At 42.4% G+C, this 25,805-nt stretch overlaps 1 protein-coding gene across 5 annotated transcripts in view; it reads left to right on the top strand.

Annotated features, from left to right (window-relative positions):
• The window catches only part of LOC126481662 (FH1/FH2 domain-containing protein 3), a 650,693-nt gene that overhangs the window by 112,751 nt on the left and 512,137 nt on the right, over positions 1-25,805 (top strand). Inside the window, exon 1 of one of the 5 annotated variants that reach the window (XM_050105591.1) lies at positions 16,186-16,397. The exons of the other annotated variants lie outside the window; for them this stretch is intronic. Coding sequence (XP_049961548.1) covers positions 16,215-16,397 — 183 coding nt within the window. The 5' untranslated portion in view covers positions 16,186-16,214. Of the gene's footprint in view, positions 1-16,185; positions 16,398-25,805 lie in introns of those variants that run through there. 5 annotated transcript variants of the gene reach the window in all.

Here is a 25,805-nt window from a genome sequence, read left to right on the forward strand (position 1 = left end):
AAATACGGTAACAAAACTCGCACTCTTAATTTGTGCTTGGGTAATCTAAATATTGTAGCCAGCTATGAATACCTTAACTGAACTTTGAAATTAAAGCAGTGAAATCGAATGATATTACTTTAATGCTGGCGTTTGAATTTCAACGACACTCGGGTTCATTCCGAAGGAAGGGACCCTGCTTGGTCATGCAATTGGGACAATGAGCAACAAAGGTTCATGCTACGTTGCTGTAATTTAGTGAGAAAAATTTAACAGTTTGAAAAGCTGAGGTCTGCCATACAGTTCTAAAACTTTACGTGCTACCAGTCTTCCTTGTTGGTTGATTGAAGGTTTGAAGTCGTCGATCGAGGAGGTGGCGACAGTCACTCATAGTCGGCCGTCGCTGTTGCAGAAGCTGGATGTTGGCGCGCCTTCTTCTCGACACGGTCTCCAGCCGAAACGGGCTCTTGATGTGTGCCAGCTAACGCTTCCCGTCCGCGACACCGTGTCAGAAACTATCATAGCAATTCGAGCGCAATTACATGCTGCCAAACCCCGAAAGCGCGGCAACTCGCGGGAGCGTCACACAACACACCTGCTCCACTGCACTACTCCAGCCAGACTCCCCCTGCCCGCGCTCCATGCGGCAGAGTTAACACTACCAAAGATCCTAAACACTTTGGTTCTCCACACGACCTATCGATGTATTCGTTCGATAGCATAGTTTTCCCTAGGCCAGACCCAGCGTATAAATACAAATAATATTCGCAAAACAAACCAATTATACATCGACATAAATGCATATATATACAAATAGTAAAGCAATTACAATATACAAAGACACAGAAATGTTACATCTTTAGGTAACAAAATAAGGAAAAATCTATAGAACAATAGATGGAAATAGGAGGATATGCATTTCCGGCGTTACATGTTCTGCACTCCAAATAAACGGCACTGTTTAAACGCCACTGTGATCTGTTGGCCAAACTTGTAACTACGTGAAGCGATGCTAAATACCTAAAGCTTTAGAAATGGAAGTTGGAGATTCACCACTGTCATACCTTTTAATAATTTCCCATTTATCAGTAAGAGTTAAATTATGCTTACATTTAGCGTTTCCACTTGTGCTCGCTATCACGCAACACTTTTCGAAACAAAAATTAAAAAAGAACAATTAATCCACGTAGGAAAATTCAAATTCACTAATAACATGAAAGGAGCCCTCTCAATAACACATTGTTTTATATTGGCGTGAGGCACGTGGCGGGCGGGAACAACCGCTTGTCGTGACAAGTTATGTGCCTGCCTGTATCTGGAGCCAGCGCAGTGCCGACCTCCGACGCGGAATCGGACTACCGAGAGTGTGAAAGGTCAAATGTCGGATCATCACGAGTCTACTGTATTTTGATGAAAATTTCCGTTTCTTCCATGGTATCCACTCTTTCACTTTTCCCTTTTTGTGTAAAATTTCAAAGTTGTTTTCGTTTTTCAACGGGTGGCCTGTGCTTTTAACGTGTATTGTCACTGCTAATTTGTTATATCTATCGAGTCTGTAGCAGTCTACATGCACTTTAAATCGAGTTCTGAAAGTACTGTAATTTCTACCTGTTTGAAACTTTGCACAAAATCTGGAAAAGTAAAAGAATGGATATCACGGAAGAAAAGGAAAGTTTCATTCATTCAGATCGTTTCTGGGTCTTATGTCGTTTTCCTGGACGTGAAGAAACACCAAATAAAAAAATTCTGGAGACGATGAATCTGGTCTATGGGAAAGTAACGGAATATCGCCATTTCTGCTGATAAGACGACCAGGAAATCCGTGTCCAGCCAAATCCATTTCAGCAGTATTGTTCGTTGCATCATCTTGCTGGAAGAATGTTTTTTCATCTGGGTCGTTGGCATTGCGTTTAGACAGAGAAAATGTTACTGTCATGTCAGCATAACCTTTAGAGTTTACCATCACCGTGTTACCGTTTTCATCTTCAAGAAAGTATGGCTTCAAAGTTGAAGATAACACACGAGTTCGTGGGAGTAAATTAAGTTCTCGGTGGAAAGCGCGATGAGCCTTAACAAAACTATCCGAGTTTTTGTAATACGCGACTACAGCAAACGCACATTGCGCACTGAACGACAACTGCCCCCCCCCCCCCCCCCCACACACACACACACACACATACACACAACCACGGCAGCCAGCCTGTCGTCAAATCTTCCTGTTTCCCGTATAAAAACTCTTCATATGATGAGTTAATTAGTATTGCCTTATTGTTGATCTGTTTTATTTATATGCTATACTAATCTTATTGTAACTGATTTTCAAACCTATCTTCGGAATCGGTGCTTTAAGTTCTTGCAGTAGTTGACGTTTATTTGCACCAGGCAGTACAATGTCACCAGAAAAACAAAAGTGGTTGAGATGTATTACACTAAAATGTACTTCTGCTTCGTTGTCTATGTTTAAGGTACTGAAAATTTCCTCTAGGACTGCTGGGAATACTTTTGGTTTTATGAAATCTTCTTAAGTGAGTCCTCTTTCAATTGTAAAGTTCTCATTATCCTGATGGGGTGTCTTCAAGGCTGCAGTACCGTGAAACTTTTATGGAACAAATATTAGTTATATGTCTGTATGAGTCGTGTCTCTTCTTTCAGACATACCCGAAAGAACAGACACCACTCAATATGCGGCGTGAAGGCTAATACACTGAAGCATCAAAGAAACTGGTATAGGCCAGTATTCAAATACAGAGATATGCCAAACAGGAAGAATACTCTGCTGCAGTCGGCAACGCCTATATAAGACAACAAGTGTCTGGTGTCTTTGTTAGATCCGTTACTGCTGCTACAATGACAGGTTATCAAGATTTAAGTAAGTTTGAACGTGGTGTTGTAGTCGGCGCACGAGCGATGGGACACAGTACCTCCGAGGTAGCGGTGAAGAGGGGATTTTCCAGACCGGCCATTTCAGGAGTGTACGGTCAAAATCAGGAGACCGGTAAAATATCAAATCTCCGACTTCGCTGCGGCCGGAAAAAGATCCTGCAAGAACGGAACCAACGACGATTGGAGAGAATCGTTCAACATGACAGAAGTTAAACACTTCCGTAAATTGCTGCAGACTTCATTGCTGGGACATCAACAAGTGTCAGTGTGCAAACCATTCAACGAAACATAATCGATATGGGCTTTCGGAGGCGAAAGCCGATTCGTGTACCCTTGATGACTGAACGACACAAAGGTTTACGTCTCGCCTGGGTCCGCCAACACCGGCGTTGCACTGTTAATGACTGGAAACATGTTGCCTGGTCGGACGAATCTCGGTTCAAATTTTATCGAGCGGATGGACATGGACAGGTTTGGAGACAATCTCATGAATTCTGAATAGCCGATAATCACACTACTTTCAACGAAAACTAGTATCAGAAACAAGGATTGATTTGTTTATTCGCATTGCCAACTTCTGAGACGTAGCAGTAGGCACAAAACAAAGTAATTCGCAGCTTTCTAGACTATGTAGTTCCCAAGATACGACTGCTGAACTGTTGCAGTATATGCGTAGCGCGAAATTTGACAGTCACACGTCAACATTGAAAATATTATTTGAAGGTCTCACAATTGTCTGATTTTAATGTAGTATACAACGTAATGTTCAGGAAAGTCCAAAGTATATTATGGGGTAGAAAACAGAAAATGTCAAATTTCAACGAATTTCACGTACAATGTCCCTTTAACAACAATACTAACCACAGCATGCCGGGAAGACGCGTCGGCTGGCCAGACAGACTGACTTCGATACGGAAGATAAAGGGCGAACCATCGCGACCAGGATGCGAATCTCGTCTTGTAGTGTAACGACGTAAGTTTTTTATAAATGATTTTCTTTCGACGTATGACCATGTGTAGACTTCGTCACCTACGTCAGTTACAACCCACTTCAAAATTATTTATATTCCTTTTAAATTGTCTCAGAATGGTTCTTGAACGAAACTGTAAAACATCATTTGAGTCGTATGCGCAGAATTACGTCACTCGGGCCAACTGGTTTGCGTAAACTTTTTCAATTTTAGATGTCGTTTGTTTCTCCTCTGAAATTATATTGATACACGTTATCTGATTTAATCGATATTAGAACCACATTGAATAAACTTTGTGAGAGTCAAAGTCGCGATGAACGCTGTCAAAATTCAATAATCTTGTCAAATATATTATTAATTCATTCACATAATTCTTCATAAATAAATCCTCGGAACACGTATTTCAACTTTAGTAGCATCCACTAGTTTATGATCTTCCTACATACAGACGTGAATCTGAGCCTTGACGAGACAAAACTAACAGTATCAATAAGATTAAACTCTCTACGACGTCATTGCTGTACAAAACATTACAAATTATTCATTTTCAATTTTTAGAAGCACGACGCAACAAATCGGTTTCAGAATCTTCTGTCGCTCTTTGGCTGTCGACCCGCGACGTATAGTGGCCAGCGATTTTCTCTCCGGTCCCGGCAACGAAGATGCTGTCTCCGTTCGTCGCGCCGCCCTCTCCGTACATGAAACATTAAAAAAAAAATACAAAAACTTTAGACACTTCACAACCATTACAAATATTACAAAAATACATAAACAAAACTAAATTAAACTTATATTCACCTGCAAACTGGGCTGACACTGGTGGATGGTTGACGCTTCAATTTCGTCCCACTACAGTCTTCGACCACCACAACCCCGCGCAGGCAAACATACTATGGGCGGTCTTATATAAGCAAGCACGCAAGCTGCTACAGCCAGTTCATCTCATTTCGTTGTGCTACGCTGCTACGTACGTTTACTATCGAGAATTACGACTAGGCGCCGAATAATGGACCATCATTCTGGTATACCGCATCACTCACTGTCTACTCGTGGCCGTACAATCTGGACCCTATTTACCGGAACGGACTAAGGCATGTGAATTGGACATATATTTTCGCGGTGTCAATAATAAACATGCATCATTTTTGGTTCTGTGTTCTTTCTGTCATAACACCTGTTAAAGTCATTACCACGTGCACTGGTGAGAAGTGTAGCCTTAATACCAGGTATATTGAAAACTCTAGCGTTGCAAGATTTCTGTAAGACAGACCGACAACTGACGAACCACCCTGACAAGACTTTCTCTCCTCCTCGTTGATGTCCATTGTTACAGGGCTTTCTACGCCACTGCTCATCTGTATGTCCAGAAATAAACGAGTGTCTGTACCAGCAACGGATTTACGTTTCAACGCTAATTCTCGTCCGTAGGGGAGTGGCCACCTTGTCTGACTGACCCGGGATCGGTCTGTAGTAGCGTCAAGGTTTTTTTCACGTTGAGAGGATGGACGGAGTCTGCTCAGCCTCTTGGCGACATGTGAAGATCTACTTGAAGGACAAGTAGCAACTCCGTCTTCAAAAGCCGACATTAAAGCCACGGAGAGCGCTTAGGTAAACAAACGCCGCTCCTGCGACTGCACTGGATTCTGCTGCGCTTGGCACGGTTCACACAGTCCCTGGATCCTGATCGTGAAATTGGTTAACTTTTCATTTCCTGTTATCGTTGGTGGGGATAAGAGGTACTTATAGTCACGATCTCATCACATAGATTAAAAAACTGCATTTAATGTTGAAATAAAAAATTCAAACTTGTCGTTATCGGTAAGGATAAACAAGTAGTCTTAGTAGTACATAGTGACACGGGTTTCAAACAAAAATAAATATACATTGACGGAAATAAAATCGCAACAACAAGAAGGAGAAGTGCGAGATGGACAATAGTTGGTGGGTGTGTTACCACATCTGAAGGATGACGTCTATTCAGTTTTCGCGCCAGTCGCTTAAGAATGGCGCTGGTAGCGCTACTATGAGAATGGAAATCAAGTTTGTTTTGAATAAAGCAGTAATGGTCGTGAGCGTTAGCTACCTTTGAGATAGGGCGTACTGAGTCGATGTTAGTCAAGAATGCCTTTAAGAAGATGAGGACGCCATTATTAACAGTTCACTGAGGTTGCACGATGTCGTGTAATAGGGCTATGAGAAGCTGGATTTTCCTCCTATGATATTGCAGAAAGACTTGGCAGAAATGTAGCCACTGTGCATGATCGCTGGCAGCGGCGGTCAACGGAAAGTACTGCCACAAGAAGACCGTACTCCGTACGGCCACATGGCACAACTGAGAGGGAAGACCATCGTGTTCGGCGTTGGTCGTGACGTATTGTGCTGCGTCTGCAGCAGTAATTCGAGCAGCAGTTGGCACCACAGTGACTCAATGAACTATTACAAATCAGTTACGTCAAGTACAGACCCAAGCCTGATGCCCTGTAGCGTGCATTCCATTGACCACAGACCACCGCCGTTTGGGATGTCAGTCGTGTCAACCGAGAGCTCATTGGAGGGCAGAGGGGAGGTCTGTTGTGTTTTCTGATAAAAGCTGGTTCTTCCTCGGTGCCAGTGATGACCGTATGTTGACTAGGAGGAGGCCAGCTGACAGCCTGCAACTAACCTGTCTGCGTGCTAGACACCCTGCACACACACCTAGAGTTATGGTCTGGGGTGAGATTTTATATGACAGAAGGAGCTGTCTCGTGGTTATCCCGTGCAGCCTGACTGCAAATTTGCACGTCGGTCTGATGATTCGACCTGTTACGGTGCCATTCATGAACAGCACTACAGGGGGTGTTTACCAACAGGTTACCGTTCGCCCACATACCGCTGTTGTAACCCAACACCCTCTATGTAGTGTCGACATTTTGCCTTAGCCTGCTCGATCAGCAGATCTGTCCCAAATTGAGCACATATGGGACATCATCGGATGACAGCTCCAGCGTCATCCACAAACAGCGTTAAACGTCTCTGTATTGACCCACCAAGTGCAACAGGCATGGAACTCCATCTCACAAACTGACATCTGACATCTGGACGGCACAATGCATTGTAGGGAAGCAGCCTACTCACGCTGTAGTAAATTCACATCAGTTTCCATTGTGTGCCAGCCAGTCTGCTGTAACTAGCTCTGACGTCATAAATGTTGCGCAATACCTTAAAAATCAAGCAAAGGACCTAAAACTTTTCTAGCATGTCAGGAATAATACTAAATTAATGTGTGTTAAATATCAGTTCGATAACTTCAGTCATTTTCGAAATTTGGACGTTTTTCTGAAAAAATCATTGGCGCAACAGAAAAGAGCTAGAGACTTCAAAATTTATATTTAGATTCATCTTTCATAATGATTTAATAAAAACAGTACTTTGGATTTCACAAATTAAGATTTTAGTGGAAATTCATGATTTTGTGGTTTTCGTCTCAAAACTGAAGGAAGCAAGATAGATTAAGTAGGCTAATAAATAAGGCTAGGATGTTTAGATTTAAATAGGGTGGAGGTCCGCTATGACTATGAAGATGTGAAAAGTTTCTTTTGAATACCTATAAAATTATAGCGATAGCGGATCTCAAAAGGGCCAGTTCAGAGCTCATCTACTGCGTGCAGTGTAATTAAATTAATTCTCTCGCCCAAAATATTTAACTTAGCCACGTCAAAAATTTATTATCAATACTTACCTGCGTGCTGAATGCACGTTTAAATTAAGAGCTTCATCGGCCATCAGCAAAAGAAGCTATAAATTATTATGTAACTTGAAGTGGTGCGTTACTAGCCCAGCGGCTAGTCGGGAGAGCCGATTTGATCAGGTGTTCCCTTAGCCGTCCGCACCGCGGCTTTATATATAAGAACGCTGCGGAGGAAGGAAGGCCCCAGTTCTCTCCAGACGCTGAATGACACGCTATCTGTGTCGGGAGTCGCGTCGCATCGGTATCACTGCTACAAACAGCCTCGGGTGCCGTATCAAGTTACTAGAGATACGCGGAACCATGAAATCATTTCAAGTGAAGGGTTAATTCTGGGATGATTTTCATTATCTAGCTTCAGTTTGCGTATTGTTGTATTTTCACGTGCCGTCGCGGGACAGACATTCTACCAAATATTTAGCGTGGCGTTTGATGAAATATTTTCATCAAATTATGGCGAGCATTATTTTTAACATTTAATTCGGACATTTATAGTTGCATCAGCGCATTAGACTCTGAACTGCTCTGTTAGTTAGGTTGTAGGGATACTTGTGTTTTTTTATCAGTGAATTTCAGAATATACTCAACTATTTTGGAAAATCGTTTTTGATTAGAAATCCCGGACAATCTCCTAATTCCTCAGAGCTATAAGCTGCAGCTATAATTGTATTCTCAGATGAAGTGGGCACTAGGAACTCTAATTACAGGCTTCACGTTTTGTTAAATCACTTTCTGGGTGCTAAAAAATAAATAGAGAGCCAGTGTTGAGAATGGCGAAAGACAGCATTAACAACATTCTAAAAGCCAGAAACTGATTCAACATGCAAGCATTTATACAGCAATTTATTTTCTACAACTTAACCGCCGCCCCACAGCATGTACGTTTGCAAGCTTGTATTCAACATTTTGGCGATTCCACTGGTTATTAATGTACCAGCATTTCACATTTGCAATAACTACGAGGTGCGACAATAAAGTAATGAGACTGATGTGAAAAAAAATGTTGCTTACCATTTTAGTCAAGTTCAGTGTTGTCTCCTTCAAAGTAGTTCCCTTCTGATTGCACACGCTTTTTCCAGCGCTTCTGCCATTGATGGTAACATTTCTGGAGCTTATCTTTTGTAATATCCTCCAAGACCCTCGCCACAGCTTTTTGGACATCTCGTGTTGTTTGAAAATGGTGTCCCTTGACCGCCGTTTTGACTCTTGGAAATAGAAAAAAGTCGCACAGAGCGATATCTGGTGAATACGGTGGCTGTGGTAGTACTGAAATTTGTTTTGAGGTTAAAAATTGCTGTACTGACAGAACAGTATGGGATGGCGCATTATCGTGAAGCAGAATCTTCAGTTGTTGTTAGACGAACCATTTCTCAACTGATGTTCAGTTCTTCTGCAATCATTTTCACGGATAATCTTCGATCAGATCTTACGAGTTCACGCACCCTGGCCAAGTTGACATCTGTCCATGAGGTCGATGGTCGTCCACTGCAGTCGTCATCTTCACATTCGTTCTGCCTTCACTAAACATTTTATGCCAACGAAAAACTTGAGCTCTTGACATAACCTCCTATCCAAAAGCCTTCTGAAGCTTACTGTAAGTTTTCGTCGTGCTTTCACGCAATTTAACGCAACAAGAAATGGCATACCGTTGCGCAATATTATACGGTTCCATTTCTGTGACGAGAAACACAAACACGTGTTAACTTATTACAGCATAACTCACGACTGAGCAGTTGCATCGATGTGCCATTTGGACTAGAAGCAGCTTATAGACCAAGGTCAAAGATATTGTGCCTACGCAAGCCTGCAGGTTTCCCACATCTTGCTATGAAAATCAGTCTCATTACCTTATTGTCGCACTTCGTATACTCGAGTATATACTAACCTGTGATCTTGCAACCTTAATCACTTGAATATATTACCCAGACATATGTATTCCAGAAATTTCATTACTATAAATTAATTATTTCTTGGTGTTGGGATTTTTTCCGTCAGAGTATATCAATTAAAATATTTAGAAAATTAGCTTACTCTGTTCGTCCATGACGAGGCCGAGCCTATTGACGGGTTCCTTGACTTTCGGAGATCATTTAGCACAGTTATCACAGTCCTTTAATCAGCAAAATAAACGCTTACCGAATACTACACTAGATTCGTGACTGAAATCAGAACTTTCAAGGACATAGTGTTCAACACATGTTCTTAAAAGGGCGAAATGTTCACATATAACAGTAACTTCGGGAGCTCGCCAACACAGTCTTACAGAAACGTTATGGTGGCGTGGGAAGCATAATGTGGCTGTTCCTGGTTGATTCTTTTGATGGAAGTTGCAGCGCCAAATGAGAAATTCAGAAAGATCTGTAAAGGATCGACACTTGGTGCAGGGAATAGCACTTGACCCTTAACGGAAACGAATGTGGTGTATTGCTCATAAATAGGCTTAAATCCTCATTACATCTGCATTGTATTGTCGACGGTAAATTGCTGGATACAGTAACCATCGTAAAACGTGCCAGAGTAACCATCCTGAGCGACGCAATATGTAACGACCACACTAAACTAACTGTAGGAAAATCAGCTGCCAGACCGAGATTTTCTGAGGAAAAAGATGGCAAACAAAATTCTCATTTGACCGATTCTTGAGTACTGTCCATCAGGACGGATTCTTTACCAGAAATGATTAATAGAGAAGATAAATCACAGCGGCGGTTTTCGTCAAGTGTTAATACGCACGCGAGCGTTACTGTGATGATCATCAAACTCTGGAGGTAGACGCTGCAAGTGACGCATTGCGCATCACGGAGAAGTTTAGCATTAAAATTCCGAGAGCTACAGTGCAGGCGGAGTCATGCAACGCATTACTTCTTGTCACATGCATTTCGCGACTTGACCTTAACCACAAAATCACATACATTGTAGCTCACAGGGAGGTATACTTACATTCATTCATACTAAGTACTATTAGCAAATGGAAGCGGAAAGGGAAGAAATGTTAAGGGTACATGGAATACGCACAAAGAAAAGTGGTTTGCATAAAATACAGATGACCCTAAACATTATCGGCTTCTGTTGAACAGCGTAATGATTAGACCTCGGATTTTAGGTAAAAACCTATTTTGTTCCTCATTAAATAAAGGCAATAAAAGTTGTACATACACGAATTTATGGTCGAAAAGGCTAGTTTTATAGCACCCCAAAATACCTAATTTCAGGTTAGTACCCAATTGTAACTAAATTTTAAAAATCCAGTTAAACAAATTTTTTATAACTAACATTCTCTCGTGGTCTTCCCAGCTAAGAACTTTGCAAACATTTCATCGAGAACAGTAATTTTATAGTACCTCAAATAACTAATTTCATGTTAGAACCTGACTGTACCTCTTTTTTAAAAATCCTAAAAATACCTTATTTCATGTTAGAACCTGATTGTATCTAATTTTTAAAACTCCAGTCAAATAAAATTTGTATGACCAAAACTACTCTTCTGGTCTTCCTGGCTACTTAGAAAACAGTAATTGAATGATAACTGGTTTGTTTGCATGCGTGAACGTCAATAGTGAGTCACACTAGGACAGCATACGCCAGGCTGCTCCAGTCCACCCTGTTCCACACGCTCGCTGTGTGCCGTCAAATGGGCCGGCATGGCACGGAGGAGCCTTGTGATATGCCTCTGGCGCCCTCCTGCCCTGTCGGAATAGCCTGTTTACTCGTAAAACAGCTGCACTGTCTTCATTCTGTTGGTCAGCGTGCTGCTTGGATGTGGTGAAATATTTCACAGCGACAGTCTGTTGTGGAAAGTCAAGCATGCCGAAAGTAACCAACTCCAAATTATCTCTGGTTCGTCAGTGGTTACAAGAATTTACTGATTTCTCTACAGACGGAAGAGTTATTTACTGCAATGTTTCCAACAAAGACGTAAGTAAAATGTTAACCTTTTATCTGCTACACCCACTCACAGAACAGTGATGCCACTGTTTTTCCAGAGTTAACTTGGACCAGACACATGCAAACGCAAAAATATTGTTTCTAACCCCTTAATATATGTTGATTTTGCTAAGTAGATCTCGTACATAAATTCTTCCACAAAGTATTCTCATTTATTTCTGTTTTTAGGTACGTTTTGAACAGAGGTCGCATTTAAGTCAGCATGTTGCGGCGAATAAACACCAGGCAAATTTAAAAAATAAATCAAACTTGAAACAAACATTTGTAACTAAAACAAATGCAACAAACAAAAACGAATTTCATCTTTGCCCTGTGTCGAGCCTTTGTTGCAGCACACACACCATTCAATGCAGTTGAAAATAGCCAAATCAAAAGTTTTCTAGAGATTCCATCAGAATCCACACTGATACAGAACTAGTTAGATACTTTATATGACAATACACTGAGCAGTATAAGGGAAGATACAGGCGATTCATACATGTGCATCTCTGTCGATGAGACAAGTGACAGACAAGGTCGATATGTGGCTAATCTGCTTGTTGGAATGTTAGATCCTGACACTCGCTCCGTACCTCATCTCATCTGCAGCAAGGAGCTAAAAAAGACTAACCAGGAAATAATTGCTCACTTTGTTAATAAAGCCCTCATATTACTTTTCCCCAACAATCTAGATGAAAATAAAGTACTTGTAATGTACACTGATGCAGCCGCATAAATGACTGCTGCTGTTAAATTGTTGAAAGTGTTTTATCCAGCCTTGCTCTATGTCACATGTCTTGTCCATGTCATGAATCGTGTAGCTCTTACGGTACATCTCGAATTTCCACACTAAGTAAGCTAGTTTTAACCATCAAAAATGTTTTTATTAAAGCACCTACAAGAATCCAGTTATTTCGAGAGGAACTTCCCAACATACCACTTCCACCAGAACTCGTACTTACTCTCTGGGGTACGTGGCTAGAGGCTGTGGAATATTACAGCGAGAAGTCAATAAGAACATTATTCTTAAATTGTGGGAGGAGACAGTGAGTATTACTTCAGCTAAAGATCTTCTAAAGGACCCAACAATTTCCAACGACATTGCATACATAAAATCTCATTATGCATTTTTTATCCGTATTATTAAAGCTCTAAAGTGTTCAGGAAAACCAGTCTCTATGCAACTACAATTGATTGAAGAGGCGACAGAAAAGTCAACTTGGTCCCGGGCTCTATTGGTATGAGAGTTAGTGAAAAACTAAAGACAGTGCTACAAAAAAAATACCAAGATTGACACACTCTGAACAGTGGCTGACATCGTATCAGGTAAATCAACAGAACATGAGTGTGCGGTCACACTGTGCCTAATACCGTCATTTAAATATGCTCCGGTGACATCTGTTGACGTGGAACGCTCGTTCTCGGCAGATAAGATTCTATTAACAGACAAGAGATGCAGTTTTTCAACGGAAGATCTGAAGAAAGTGTTGGTTATTTACTGTCACTGTAGTTATGGACTTGGTCAATAATATAATGTGGATTTTTGTCAATGTATTTATCTTTATAGAGAATAAAACGTCAGATTTTGTTCACCTATTTTCTGATTTTTATAACCTATTTTTGTAAGTGATAGAACCTATTTTAAGTACCTAATTTAAGATTTTGAGAACCTTAAAGTCCGAGGTCTAGTGATGATACACCTTTGCAGCGCAATACTGCAGCGTTTCCGCCGATCAAAAGACAGAAGAGAACACGAGAATTGCCGAACTGTGACGTAAACTGTTTGAACACTGTATGTTGTATTCAGACATGGCCTACTTAAAACAGTGAAAACTGGGCTGAAACAATAGAAGACGAATTCTCCAAAAACACACGTGGTAGCTATCGCAAAACGTAACCACAGATGGTGCAACTTATCGTCTTTTCATACAGGTGGAGAAATATTTGTTTGTCGCATTCCGTTGACCCCCAGTGATTGAAACACGCCCTTCGATTTAAAGCGACTGTAGTTTCCCAAGCGGCTTGCGTTCGCTGTGAGTATGGACGAGGACAGAGCTAATCACTTTGTGTGTGGAAGATATTAAACGTCTCGGGCACTACCGCTAGTAACAAATATTTGCACCGCATTAAAATTGTATTCAATTAAATGACTGATTGTTGTTGTTGTTGCACGTAGGCATCAAAGAAAAAAGAGTGTCAGATGTAAGTTTTCAATTACGCTTAGAGGAAGTAAGATGTGGGATCCGTACCAGGTTGGGTTGACAGAGGAGATAGAGAAAATCCAAAGAAGAACGGCGGCGTTTTGCCACAGGCTTATTTGGTAAGCGTGATAGCATTACGGAGATGTTTAGCAAACTCAAATGGCAGACTCTGCAAGAGAGGCGCTCTGCATCGTGGTGTAGCTTGCTGTCCAGGTTTCGAGAGGGTGCGTTTCTGGATGAGGTATCGAATATATTGCTTCCCCCTACTTATACCTCCCGAGGATCCCGAAGAGATCACGAATGTAAAATTAGAGAGATTCGAGCGCGCACGGAGGCTTTCCGGCAGTCTTCCCGCGAACCATACGCGACTGGAACAGGAAAGGGAGGTAATGACAGTGGCACGTAAAGTGCCCTCCGCCACACACCGTTGGGTGGCTTGCGGAGTATAAATGTAGATGTAGATAACGGTAGTGGTGAACTTTTCCCACTGCATTAGGGACTTGGCAAAGTTTCTCAAGTAACAGATCTGACATCGTCAACACCCCATATTGGTTCTTGCTATGGTTCTCGGAGGCGATAACCTATCTTATTAAAAAGAACGTTCAAAATATCGACAGTAATCTACGTTATTTCCAAGATTAAGACGGGATTTGACGTAAAACTTTCCCTGGCAAGGCATCGACTTCGTGACGTCACACAGCCTACCCGTCACTTCTCACAGACTATACAGGGTGTTACAAAAAGGTACGGCCAAACTTTCAGGAAACATTCGTCACACACACAGAAAGAAAATATGTTATGTGGACATGTGTCCGGAAACGCTTACTTTCCATGTTAGAGCTCATTTTATTACTTTTCTTCAAATCACATTAATCATGGAATGGAAACACACAGCAACAGAAGGTACCAGCGTGACTTCAAACAGTTTGTTACAGGAAATCTTCAAAATGTCCTCCGTTAGCAAGGATACATGCATCCACCCTCCGTCGCATGGAATCCCTGATGCGCTGATGCAGCCCTGGACAATGGCGTATTGTATCACAGCCGTCCACAATACGAGCACAAAGAGTCTCTACATTTGGTACCGGGGTTGCGTAGACAAGAGCTTTCAAATGCCCCCATAAATGAAAGTCAAGAGGGTTGAGGTCAGGAGAGCGTGGAGGCCATGGAATTGGTCCGCCTCTACCAATCCATCGGTCACCGAATCTGTTGTTGAGAAGCGTACGAACACTTCGACTGAAATGTGCAGGAGCTCCATCGTGCATGAACCACATGTTGTGTCGTACTTGTAAAGGCACATGTTCTAGTAGCACAGGTAGAGTATCCCATATGAAATCATGATAACGTGCTCCAGTGAGCGTAGGTGGAAGAACGTGGGGCCCAATCAAGACATCACCAACAATGCCTGCCCAAACGTTCACAGAAAATATGTGTTGATTACGTGATTGCACAACTGCGAGCGGAATCTCGTCAGCCCACACATGTTGATTGTGAAAATTTACAATTTGATCACGTTGGAATGAAACCTCATCCGTAAAGAGAACATTTACACTTAAATGAGGATTGAGACATTGTTGGATGAACCATTCGCAGAGGTGTACCCGTGGAGGCCAATCAGCTGCTGATAGTGCCTGCACACGTTGTACATGGTACGGAAACAACTGCACTCTACATACAGTGACGTGGTCAACGTTACCTTGTACAGCAACAAATTCTCTGACGCTGACATTAGGGTTATCGTCAACTGCACGAAGAATTGCCTCGTCCATTGCAGGTGTCCTCGTCGCTCTAAGTCTTCCCAGCCGCAAGTCATAGGCTGGAATGTTCCGTGCTCCCTAAGACGCCGATCAATTGCTTCGAACGTCTTCCTGTCGGGACACCTTCTTTCTGGAAATCTGTCTCGATACAAACGTACCGCGCCACGGCTATTGCCTCGTGCTAATCCATACATCAAATGGGCATCTGCCAACTCCGCTTTTGTAAACATTGCACTGACTGCAAAACCACGTTCGTGATGAGCACTAACCTGTTGATGCTACGTACTGATGTGCTTGATGCTAGTACTTTAGAGCAATGAGTCGCATGTCAACACAAGCACCGAAGTCAACATTACCTTCCTTCAATTGGGCTAACTAGCGGTGAATCGAGGAAGTACAGTACATACTGACGAAACTAAAATGAGCTCTAACATGGAAATTAAGCGTTTCCGGACACATGTCACATTACATCTTTTCTCTATTTGTGTGTGAGGAATGTTCCCTGAAAGTTTGGTCGTACCTTTTTTGTAACACCCTGTATATCTCGTGGGCTACGTCTCCAGTAAAGAGGCTTCTCTCCCCTGTCGTAAGAGCAGCGGTCAGCGCAGACGCTGTCGGCAGCGCGACCACGGCGCACACCTGGCGACGGCAGTTGCGCTCCGTCCCGCCGGTAGCGCTAGTGTCGCGCAGCTTCGCGTCGCACCGGCAACTCGCCACAGTCGCGGCTCCAGTCTGTGCGCGGAGGTCGCGGCGACAGGAGGGCGAGGCGAGAGCGATGGTGAGCATGGAGGGCGACGGGCTGACGTGCCGCGTGCAGTTCCTGGACGACGTGGACCCGTTCGCGTACTGCAGCTCGTTCCCGGAGCCGGCGCGGCCGCCGCTGCACACGTTCAGCACTGGCTTGCCCCTGGCCACGCAGATCGCCGCCGTCCACCGCCTTCTGCGGGCGCCGCACCGGGTGAGTCCAGAGACTGTGTAGTCGAGTCGCACGTGCGCCGCGCCGTGGTCAAGGCCGGGCCGGGCCGGCGAAGGCACAGCCAGCCGGGTCGCTAACCCGCGCCACAGGACAAGACGTTGCCTGCACCCACCTGCCGCTCGCATCACCGGCCAAAACCAAACAGCACGCCTCCCGCCGTCGGCCACAACTCTGGCGAGCACATGACATTGTCAACAAAAACACACGGCTAACCGATTCGTAACTGCAGCGAAAACATATGGGACTGATGCTGTCCTTAATTGACAAAAAATACTGGACTAGTTGAAGCAAGCGCGTGCATACCCAAGGACAAGAGGGATCCGCGGCGGCCCCACCACCGCCTACCCTATCTCTCAGGGGAAGAAAAAGAAATATAATGTAGTCAGTTATTGTCTTTCAAGAAAATGATTTAAAACTCGGTATTACAGAGGTTTTAACAGCGTCGGAAGCAGAACCTCTTGTGGCTACTTACAAGTCGCCTCACGTCTTCCAAAATAATAAAAAATACTCCTGGCCTAGCCCCCCCCCCCCCCCTACTCCAACAACTAACGTACGGGCGCCCTTGATTTGAAGGAATGCATTATAGTTAAGTCTTTATAGACTATGTTTGCATGTGTTATAGAACGTTGTGGTAAGTTTGATTCGGATTCAAAACTGCTAATGAGAAAACATTTTAAAACAATCTTTAAAAAATAGAGATTCGCTGTATGATGCCCAAACTTGCCCGTAGTGCCTTCAGTATAATTTCGGCCTACACGCACTGAGCTGCCGTGACAGATTAAAAATGTATGCCGGTCTGTGACTCGAACCTTGCCTTTCGTTGGGAAAGCTCTGACCCAGGGTGCTTGGCCCTCCGTCACAACTGACTTCCTTTTGTTACGGTGGCCTCGAAGAACCCACATCCTTTGGTAAAGCTACGTTCCGTCCTCGCTGACCTCTCACAAGTCCCGTAACGCAATATGACTCGGACACAGTGCAGATTATGTGCACATTCCACCGCAGAACGAATAGTTCGTTCTCTAAAACTGAGTTGTATCGTCTATATACAAAAAAGCTCGAGTTTGTCTGTTTCCAAAATAACAGGTCAGTCACTATCCCTCGAAACGAGTGAGAGAGCTGAGCGATCTATACGTTGACATAATACTGTCTCGACATGTGCGAGACCTTGAGTTCGACTGCACGCTGGAGAGCAACGTGGGCAAAAACGTTTGATTATTGACCACATTCTAGAATGGCTATGGAGCTGGAGGCAGAATAAGTTTTTGCTGCAAGGACAAAACTAAACTTACCTACAACCGAAACAGACGACATTCTGCTCAAAAAGATGAGATCAAAGATATATTGTTGACACACTCTTGCTGCATGAGCTGTAGAACGTGTCAGAATTAACATAATTGTGCACTGTGTGAACGAAAACTCGCGCACTCGGACGCCGCAGCGCCATCCCTTGCGTACTAACAATACAAAAATGTCTGTGATGAAAGTCAGAGAAAGGCAGTTTGGCAACACTGAAATAATATGTGCGACAATGCCTTCACTCAGTACTCTGTAGGTGTGCTGGCCAGTTAGTGGAGTGGGTAGGGGATGTGTTAAGAGTTCGTTTTCGAATTTAGGTGTAATAACTACGTGGTATGGTATCCGACTTCTCGGTGGTTATACAGTAATTACAGCTGGTCTAACTCAAAACACGGACAATTATTTAGCACCAACGTAGAAATGAGAGTACAATGGTTTTTATTACTCCATTTTTAAGAAGTATTTTGTCTTTGAACGTTTACTCAGTTCTCCTCCAGGAAATATATCCTACCATGTCGTTCGACCCATACCAACATAGCTTCTTCAGTTACCCCGTTCCCCAGAATTACAAAAAAGGTCGCTTTTACTAAATACAGTATTTTTAACACCTCCTCACTGATACGTTTCGTAGTTATTTCTGTCCTAGGACAGGTATCTAATTAATATTTGATTGATTATGAATTTTTCTGGAACGTCCTTTGTTATATTAAACGTAAAAAATACTGTAATTGAGGGATATGAATCGTTTAAGAAACAGTATACTACAACATTATTGAGTAGATCATTCAGAATGAGAAATAAAAAAAATTACACCTGGTCCCTGAATCGAATTCTCGAATTGAAGTATTCTAACGAATAACTCTCGTCATATCCAGTGCACTAAATGAGCAACACACCGACTAAGTACTGAATGAAGATATGTGTCATTCAGGTGATTACATAGTTGGCAAACTGATTTTCTATGGCGTCAGTTCCACCGAAAATATGCAGGGGACGAAATTTTGTTAAAGACAATTTTGTATTGTTAGTATGCAAGAAGCGCGCACTGGCGTCCGATTGCGCGGATTTTGGTTCTCCGTGTAAATATTTCCACGAATCCAGGTAATGAACGGGCTGGATGCAAACAGTGACAACAATATGTTCGCAATAAACTCTTAGCAATATTGTTGTTATATTCTAGAGATAACAACATTTCTCATTTCGTAGCGCAGAAAAACAGAATACAATATCAGCTCTCGCGCTGTAGGCCTATATGTACTGGATATTGGGAAAATCTATTATTCCAAACAGGGCGAAGCGTAGTGGCGCCGTACTAAGATACTGGACCGCATTTGCGAGACGGCGTTCCAGAAGTACGTTTCACGAAGCTTCTCATAACCACAAGGCAGATGTCGGTATGGTTGCTTTGAAAATAAAACTGCCAATTTGCATCCACCTATTGATCTTGTGCTCCCTTGTCTTTAATGACGTAATCATCGATAAGATGTTAAATACTAATTTCTTTCCATTCTCTGAAATCGCCCATACTACACTGTCATAGGAGGTTTCAATAGTTTAAAAACTAAATACGCATTCTTTAGTTTACATGTGAGTGTTTTAGAATGTGTAAGATCAGTGCGTTCGAAAATTGCACTGATTCCATGAGCAATGTTGGCACTGCAATCGTAGCAGTCAGCGGATATTGGCGAGGGAGGTGTGCAAGCTATTATTGTAGAACATCGAGCGATGAGCTGCAATCGTTATTATTTTCATGACTAACGATACATTATCTGTATTTTTTCATTTTATTTAGCCTAAAACCAAAAACTGTTTCTTCCTTCACAAACAGTCTGCAAAAGGATTCGCCTTCGAGTTACGCGTTTTATGCTGCTGTACTGAAGTTGAAGGTGCCATAAATCACAACTGAAACCGGTAATTGCAAAAGTAAAAAAAGTGACTGTCGCCCGGTTAAACGAAATAAGAAAAGATTAATTAAAGTTTCAATAACAACGTTCTCCGAATCGGCTACACGCTACAGTGTGTAACACTCGTGCCATATTTAACACACTTTTCATTGTATTAACTTAAACTTCAAGATGAATTCAGAAAAGCTGTGTTACGTAATAGTCATATCCCCAATGGGTTTCTGGGTGTACTTACATATATAAGTCAAGTAAAATGCAAAGGGTGTCACTGCGTACTCTTACCTCCATTGTGTCGATTATGTCGTATTATTTCGTGGGAAACACGGACTCCCACTTCTGATCGCTAGCAGTTGGGAGACTTTGTGCGGTTGTGACCTGCAGATGTTCATTGCCAATAGTGCAGCGTACTTTCAGCTGGTGTTGACTGCATTGTCGTTTGCGTTTTGTTTTTGATGCGATTGTTGATCAATCGCGGGGTTATCTTATGCTTCAATTTAGAAAAGGAGGCCGGATATCAGGAGTTCGTGGAAGCTCACAGTACAGATTTGTGCTAACCTTGCACTACTTACTTGCAGTATACGGAGGCGGAGTTTATCCCCCCCACCCTCACACTCCACCTCTTCTCGCAGCAAACCCTGTATGTTCTAGCGTGATGCCAAGTTCACGAGTAGCATGCTATACAAAATTATTTGTTGTTAGAATGCATAGATGCTTTACCGCGTGTACCTTAAGCCTTGAAGGAATGGTGCGTGGAGATCAGTGGCGGGTCGTAAATAGTATCTGCTGTATGACAGTTATGCTTACCCACAAGTTCATACGACAGCCACTATCAATAATAATAATAATAATAATAGTAGTAACCATAATAATAAGATGAAGATAAATAACTTATCTGACAGAAGAAAGAATTTTTTGTGGAATTCTTTTTATTTTGTACATAATTAAGTTCACTTTAGAACAATAACGGAATAATGTGTAAGCTTTCACAACTCTCCATTTCGCATTTGTGTGTAAATGGGGATTCTCTCGCTTTTCCATTTTTTCGGACAAATTTACAAGATCCCTAATAGATATATTAGTTCACGAATTTATTTCTGGGCTGAAAATCAAATATTCTTACGCTGTACCCACATAACAACTTGTGCTAACTGCGCATTTTGATTTCGGCACACTCCCAGTCAAAGGATCTGTTCTCGTAGGGCCTCGTTCCTTTGCGGCTAACTTTTCCTCGTAATTTACTTTTCTGTTCCCAGAATGAGATTTTCACTCTGAAGCAGTGTGTGCGCTGATGTGTAACTTCCTGGCAGATTAAAGCTGTATACCGGACGGAGACACGAACTCAGGACCTGTGCCTTTCGTGGGAAAATGCTCTACCAACTCAGCAATGTTTACATCAGGTTTATTCTTATGATGAACGGATAGTAGCTGTGCACGTCATGAACCGAGGACGTTGTTTTATCAAATCCGTATGTATTCAACCCGTAATGCAATTACGTTACGCGAGTTGCGCATTCGGAAAAGCTCCGTAAAACGTGCACAACTGAAGGTGTGCGAGCGACCCTGATGCCAAGTTTCACGGAGTCCAGAGGAGCAGTAGCGCGGTAGATTTAAGTGCCGTATCTTCCGGACTGCAACCTCTATGTTACGTTTAACAGCATTCAGAGAAAAGTAGCCAATTAATGTCAAAGTTAAGGCGTTCACGTGCTCTTGTGCTCTTACACAGCGACCGCCACTGGTGGAGACTATGTACAGGGCTATTGCAAATGATTGAAGCGATTTCATAAATTCACTGTAGCTCCTTTCATTCACATATGGTCACGGCACACTACAGATACGTAGAAAAACTCAAAAAGTTTTGTTCGGCAGAAGCCGCACTTCAGGTTTCTGCCGCCAGAGCGCTCGAGAGCGCAGTGAGACAAAATGGGAACAGGAGCCGACAAAGCGTATGTCGTGCTTGAAATGCACTCACATCAGTCAGTCATTACAGTGCAACGACACTTCAGGACGAAGTTCAACAAAGATGCACCAACTGCTAACTCCATTCGGCGATGGTATGCGCATTTTAAAGCTTCTGGATGCCTCTGTAAGGGGAAATCAACGGGTCGGCCTGCAGTGAGCGAAGAAACGGTTGAACGCGTGCGGGCAAGTTTCACGCGTAGCCCGCGGAAGTCGACGAATAAAGCAAGCAGGGAGCTAAACGTACCACAGCCAACGGTTTGGAAAATCTTACAGCAAAGGCTAAAGCAGAAGCCTTACCGTTTACAATTGCTACAAGCCCTGACACCCGATGACGAAATCAAACGCTTTGAATTTTCGGCGCGGTGGAGATCATGATCAGCAATTCATGTCATGGCCTCTACGCTCTCCCGACTTAACCCCATGCTATTTCTTTCTGTGGGGTTATGTGAAAGATTCAGTGTTTAAACTCCTCTACCAAGAAACGTGCCAGAACTGCGAGCTCGCATCAACGATGCTTTCGAACTCATTGATGGGGACATGCTACTCCGAGTGTGGGAGGAACTTGATTATCGGCTTGATGTCTGCCGAATCACTAAAGGGGCACATATCGAACATTTGTGAATGCCTAAAAAAACTTTTTGAGTTTTTGTATATGTGCAAAGCATTGTGAAAATATCTCAAATAATAAAGTTATTGTAGAGCTGTGAAATCGCTTCAATCATTTGTAATAACCCTGTACTATATTAGATCGCTGGTAACTATGAATTTTGTGTCGGTCAGTATGCAGATAGTGGTACGGGGTGATCTGGATGTTGTAGAAGTGTTCACCCCCGAAGACTGTAAAATACGAATCTAAACAGTACGTAGAAGAAACGGTGCACTTTTGTCACCAGAACTTATCCCTAATTGACACACAATTGGAAACATGTGTAAGATGACGCTACCATTGGAAGCAAATCAAATATAACTGCCGAAGCATTGCTGACAGTTGTGATTCCTGAAAACTATCTCTTTCTTATGCTGTATCCGGTAGATCTTTTCTTTTGAAATACAGTGACATGGAGAACATGAATCGTAATAACACTATGCCCTTTGTTCCTCGCTTAAGTGATGAGTGAGCAATATAGAGACAAAATGGAAATATTTCTTGAATTTATTGACCGGACTCCCGCGAAGCTGGATGCGCAATACACATTGACAATAATCACAGTCATTGAGACTTCTTGCCGGGAAATGTACGAAAACAATGACTGGACCAAACAAGGGCACATAGAGCACAGATGCATGTAAATGGTATAAATTTATTGGTGAACGAATTCGTACTAAATCTGTACGACTCACAGTAGTGAATAGTCCCCGTCCTGAGCAGCAGGTATGGTCTTCAAGCTTCGATCGCGGTGGCTTAATTGGAATTTGGACTTTCTCCGCTCCATTTATGGATGAGGCGTATTCCTGAATATCGCCATGTACTCTGCTGGCTTATATCTCTGTTACTAATGGAAGAAATTATATGTTCTACAACGTTTGTTCAAAAGAAACATAATTTTTTGACCTGCCTGCCGTCGTTGGTAATTATGCTATAAGATGTTTCACATTTTCGATGTGTTTTACTTTTAAGGGTTCCGTACTTCTAGGATCACTTGGGTGTCCGCCCCTCTCTCTCTCTCTCTCTCCGACCATTTTCTCAGGAACATGTAGACATATAAAGTTGAATCATATTGGCACATACTAAAGTCTGTGGTCCTTTGGCGGTGTAAAAAATGGGAACTTTTAAGTCAGTGTAATCAAAAGGTACGGCCACTTACGTCACGTATTTTGATACAACTCACTCATCAAAATCTATAAGATACTTCCTGCTGACCTGGAATCATGAAATTTGGCAAGAAGCAAGGTTTCACAGTAAAACTGAAGGAAAAAATCCGAAAATTGTTAATTTGTAATTATATCACACGAAAAAAAATTGTCATTCAGCTATCTGCCCGTCTGTCTGTTAAAACCCCCATTTCTCTGGAACGGCGTGACGAATCAAGTTGAAATGTATGTCACATACCACGGAATGTAGTCCCCTGTCAGCGTAAAAGGCGAAAGCTAAGTCAATGCTATCAAAAGATACACCAATCCCGTCACATATTTTTATACTAGCAAACTCACTCACCAAATCCTATAGGATACTTCCCTTTGGCTTATAGAATCTTGAAATTTGGGAAAAGCCAAGAATTCAACGTGCAACCCAAGGGGAAAATCCGAAAGTTGTTAATTTATAGCTATCTCATTCGGAAAAAACCGTTATTTGTTATTTGACTGTCCATCCGTCCGTCTGTTAAGATCCCTTTTCCTTAGTAACTGGTAGACGTATCAGTTTCAAATTTATGTCAGCTACTAAGGCCTATGGTCTATTGGCGATTTAAAAAAATTAAGCTTCTATTTCAGTGCAATCAAAAGAGGCGGCCGTTTACGTCAGAAATTTTTATACTCGTAAACTCACTCATCAAAACCTATAGGACACTACCCGATGACCTAGTATAATGAAATAGGTAAACAGCAGGCCTTCACAATAAAAGTGAAAGAAAAAAATCCGAAAATTGTTAATTCATAATGTTATTATCTCACCTGACAAAAAGTTTTTGTCATTTGCTATCTGACTGTCTGTCTCTTCGTCTGTTAAGACTTCTTTTTCTCATGAAGCTGAAGATTAAGTCACATATGGAGATCCATGGCCCCTTTGCGGTGTTAAACATTTAAGCTTCTACGCTAGTGCAATCAAAAGATATGGCCAGTATCGATATCGGTAACGGGCGAAAACTTGAAATTCTCGATTCCCTGGGTGAATGAACTGTCTGCATAATTAAATTTGCATGGAACCCGCGATGCATGATTCCTACTCGCACTTACCCGGCTTTTTTGTCACGAAATTATGAAACTGTCCTGAAGCTGAAACGGCAAGACGTGTGTTGAAAAGTGTTCGGCCTGTAAGAGAAACGGTTTGAGTGAGTAGTGTTTCCAGCAGTTGGGGAGCGAGCAGAGTGGCCAGCCACAGAGACAGCTAGCAGCTACAGCTGAACCTGCCCTGCCCCGCCGGCTGGAGCAGTCAGTATTCGCGTGGGAGCTGTGAGCCCTCGCCGGCCGCTGGGAACTTGTCCGCGATTCCCGGAGGTTGCCGCAGCCTGGGGTGAAGGTTGGCGGTCGCCGTGCATTTCCCATCTCGCGTGGGAGCGGCCCTGGCTAGCATCGGAGCGAACTCTCCATTACTGCGCATAGCTTCCTGTTCAGTAACATCAAACAGCACGTCGAATGGCGCGAATTCCATTCTCAGGTGTAAACTTTCCTTCTCTCTCATTCTTACGTCTTTTTCATATTGCTTCCGTCTTCTCGACCAATAAATGAGAATATCACTGCTCCTGCTGTAAGCCACAATTTCAGATAAAGATCAGTTCACCATGTAGAAGGAATCGCAATCCAAGACTTAAAAGTACAGCATTTATTGCTTTCCCGAGTCTATTACCTGCCACCTAAGCATTACCGGAGTAGTTTGATCCGTCCCTTCTCTTATGAGCTGTTTCATAAGTGACGTTCCCATAACTTCGGGGAGATTTGTCATTTGAAACTGATGACTGGTTTGTTACGCAATATACAATTTTATCCGTAGCGTGATTCTGGGCTATCACACCCAAAGTGATTAATGGCAGAGGCGTTCTTTTGTACCATGTTCTGGGGACAGTGACGATTCGAACACGCTTCTTTAGACTTTGTTTCTTCAAGAAAATTAGCGCCCATGATACTGTCTGGTCATTTGCCTGAGGACGTGTCTTCTATGAAGCAGTTATTTGCCATGTTGTGTTATATCCTTCTTCTTAGTTGTTAAACGTTTCGTTAAGATGCACACTATTTTAAATACTTCTTTCTCTTCGATTTAATCCTTGCAATGACATGGGAGTGGAGGATGATATTCTATGTCCACCTTATGAAAATATTGTAATTGAGTCAGTTATTTTAAATTTTAAAATATCGTTTTTAATGAATTCTTGTATCAGGTTTCATAAATGCTTTAAATTTTTCAGTTAAATTAAAATTTTTGTGTTAAGTCTTAGTAGTGATGTCACTTTCCGCAGTCAGTGTCATATTCAATATTTGAAGATTCAGGAACTTACTTACACTTCAGTATCTCTTTAAAAAGTCCATTGTAAGTAAAAGTCAACAACAATCAACGGAATTTTTATTTTTAAAATTTTTT

This window comes from Schistocerca serialis, chromosome 5, assembly GCF_023864345.2.
Source record: "Schistocerca serialis cubense isolate TAMUIC-IGC-003099 chromosome 5, iqSchSeri2.2, whole genome shotgun sequence".
Lineage (NCBI taxonomy): Eukaryota > Metazoa > Arthropoda > Insecta > Orthoptera > Acrididae > Schistocerca > Schistocerca serialis.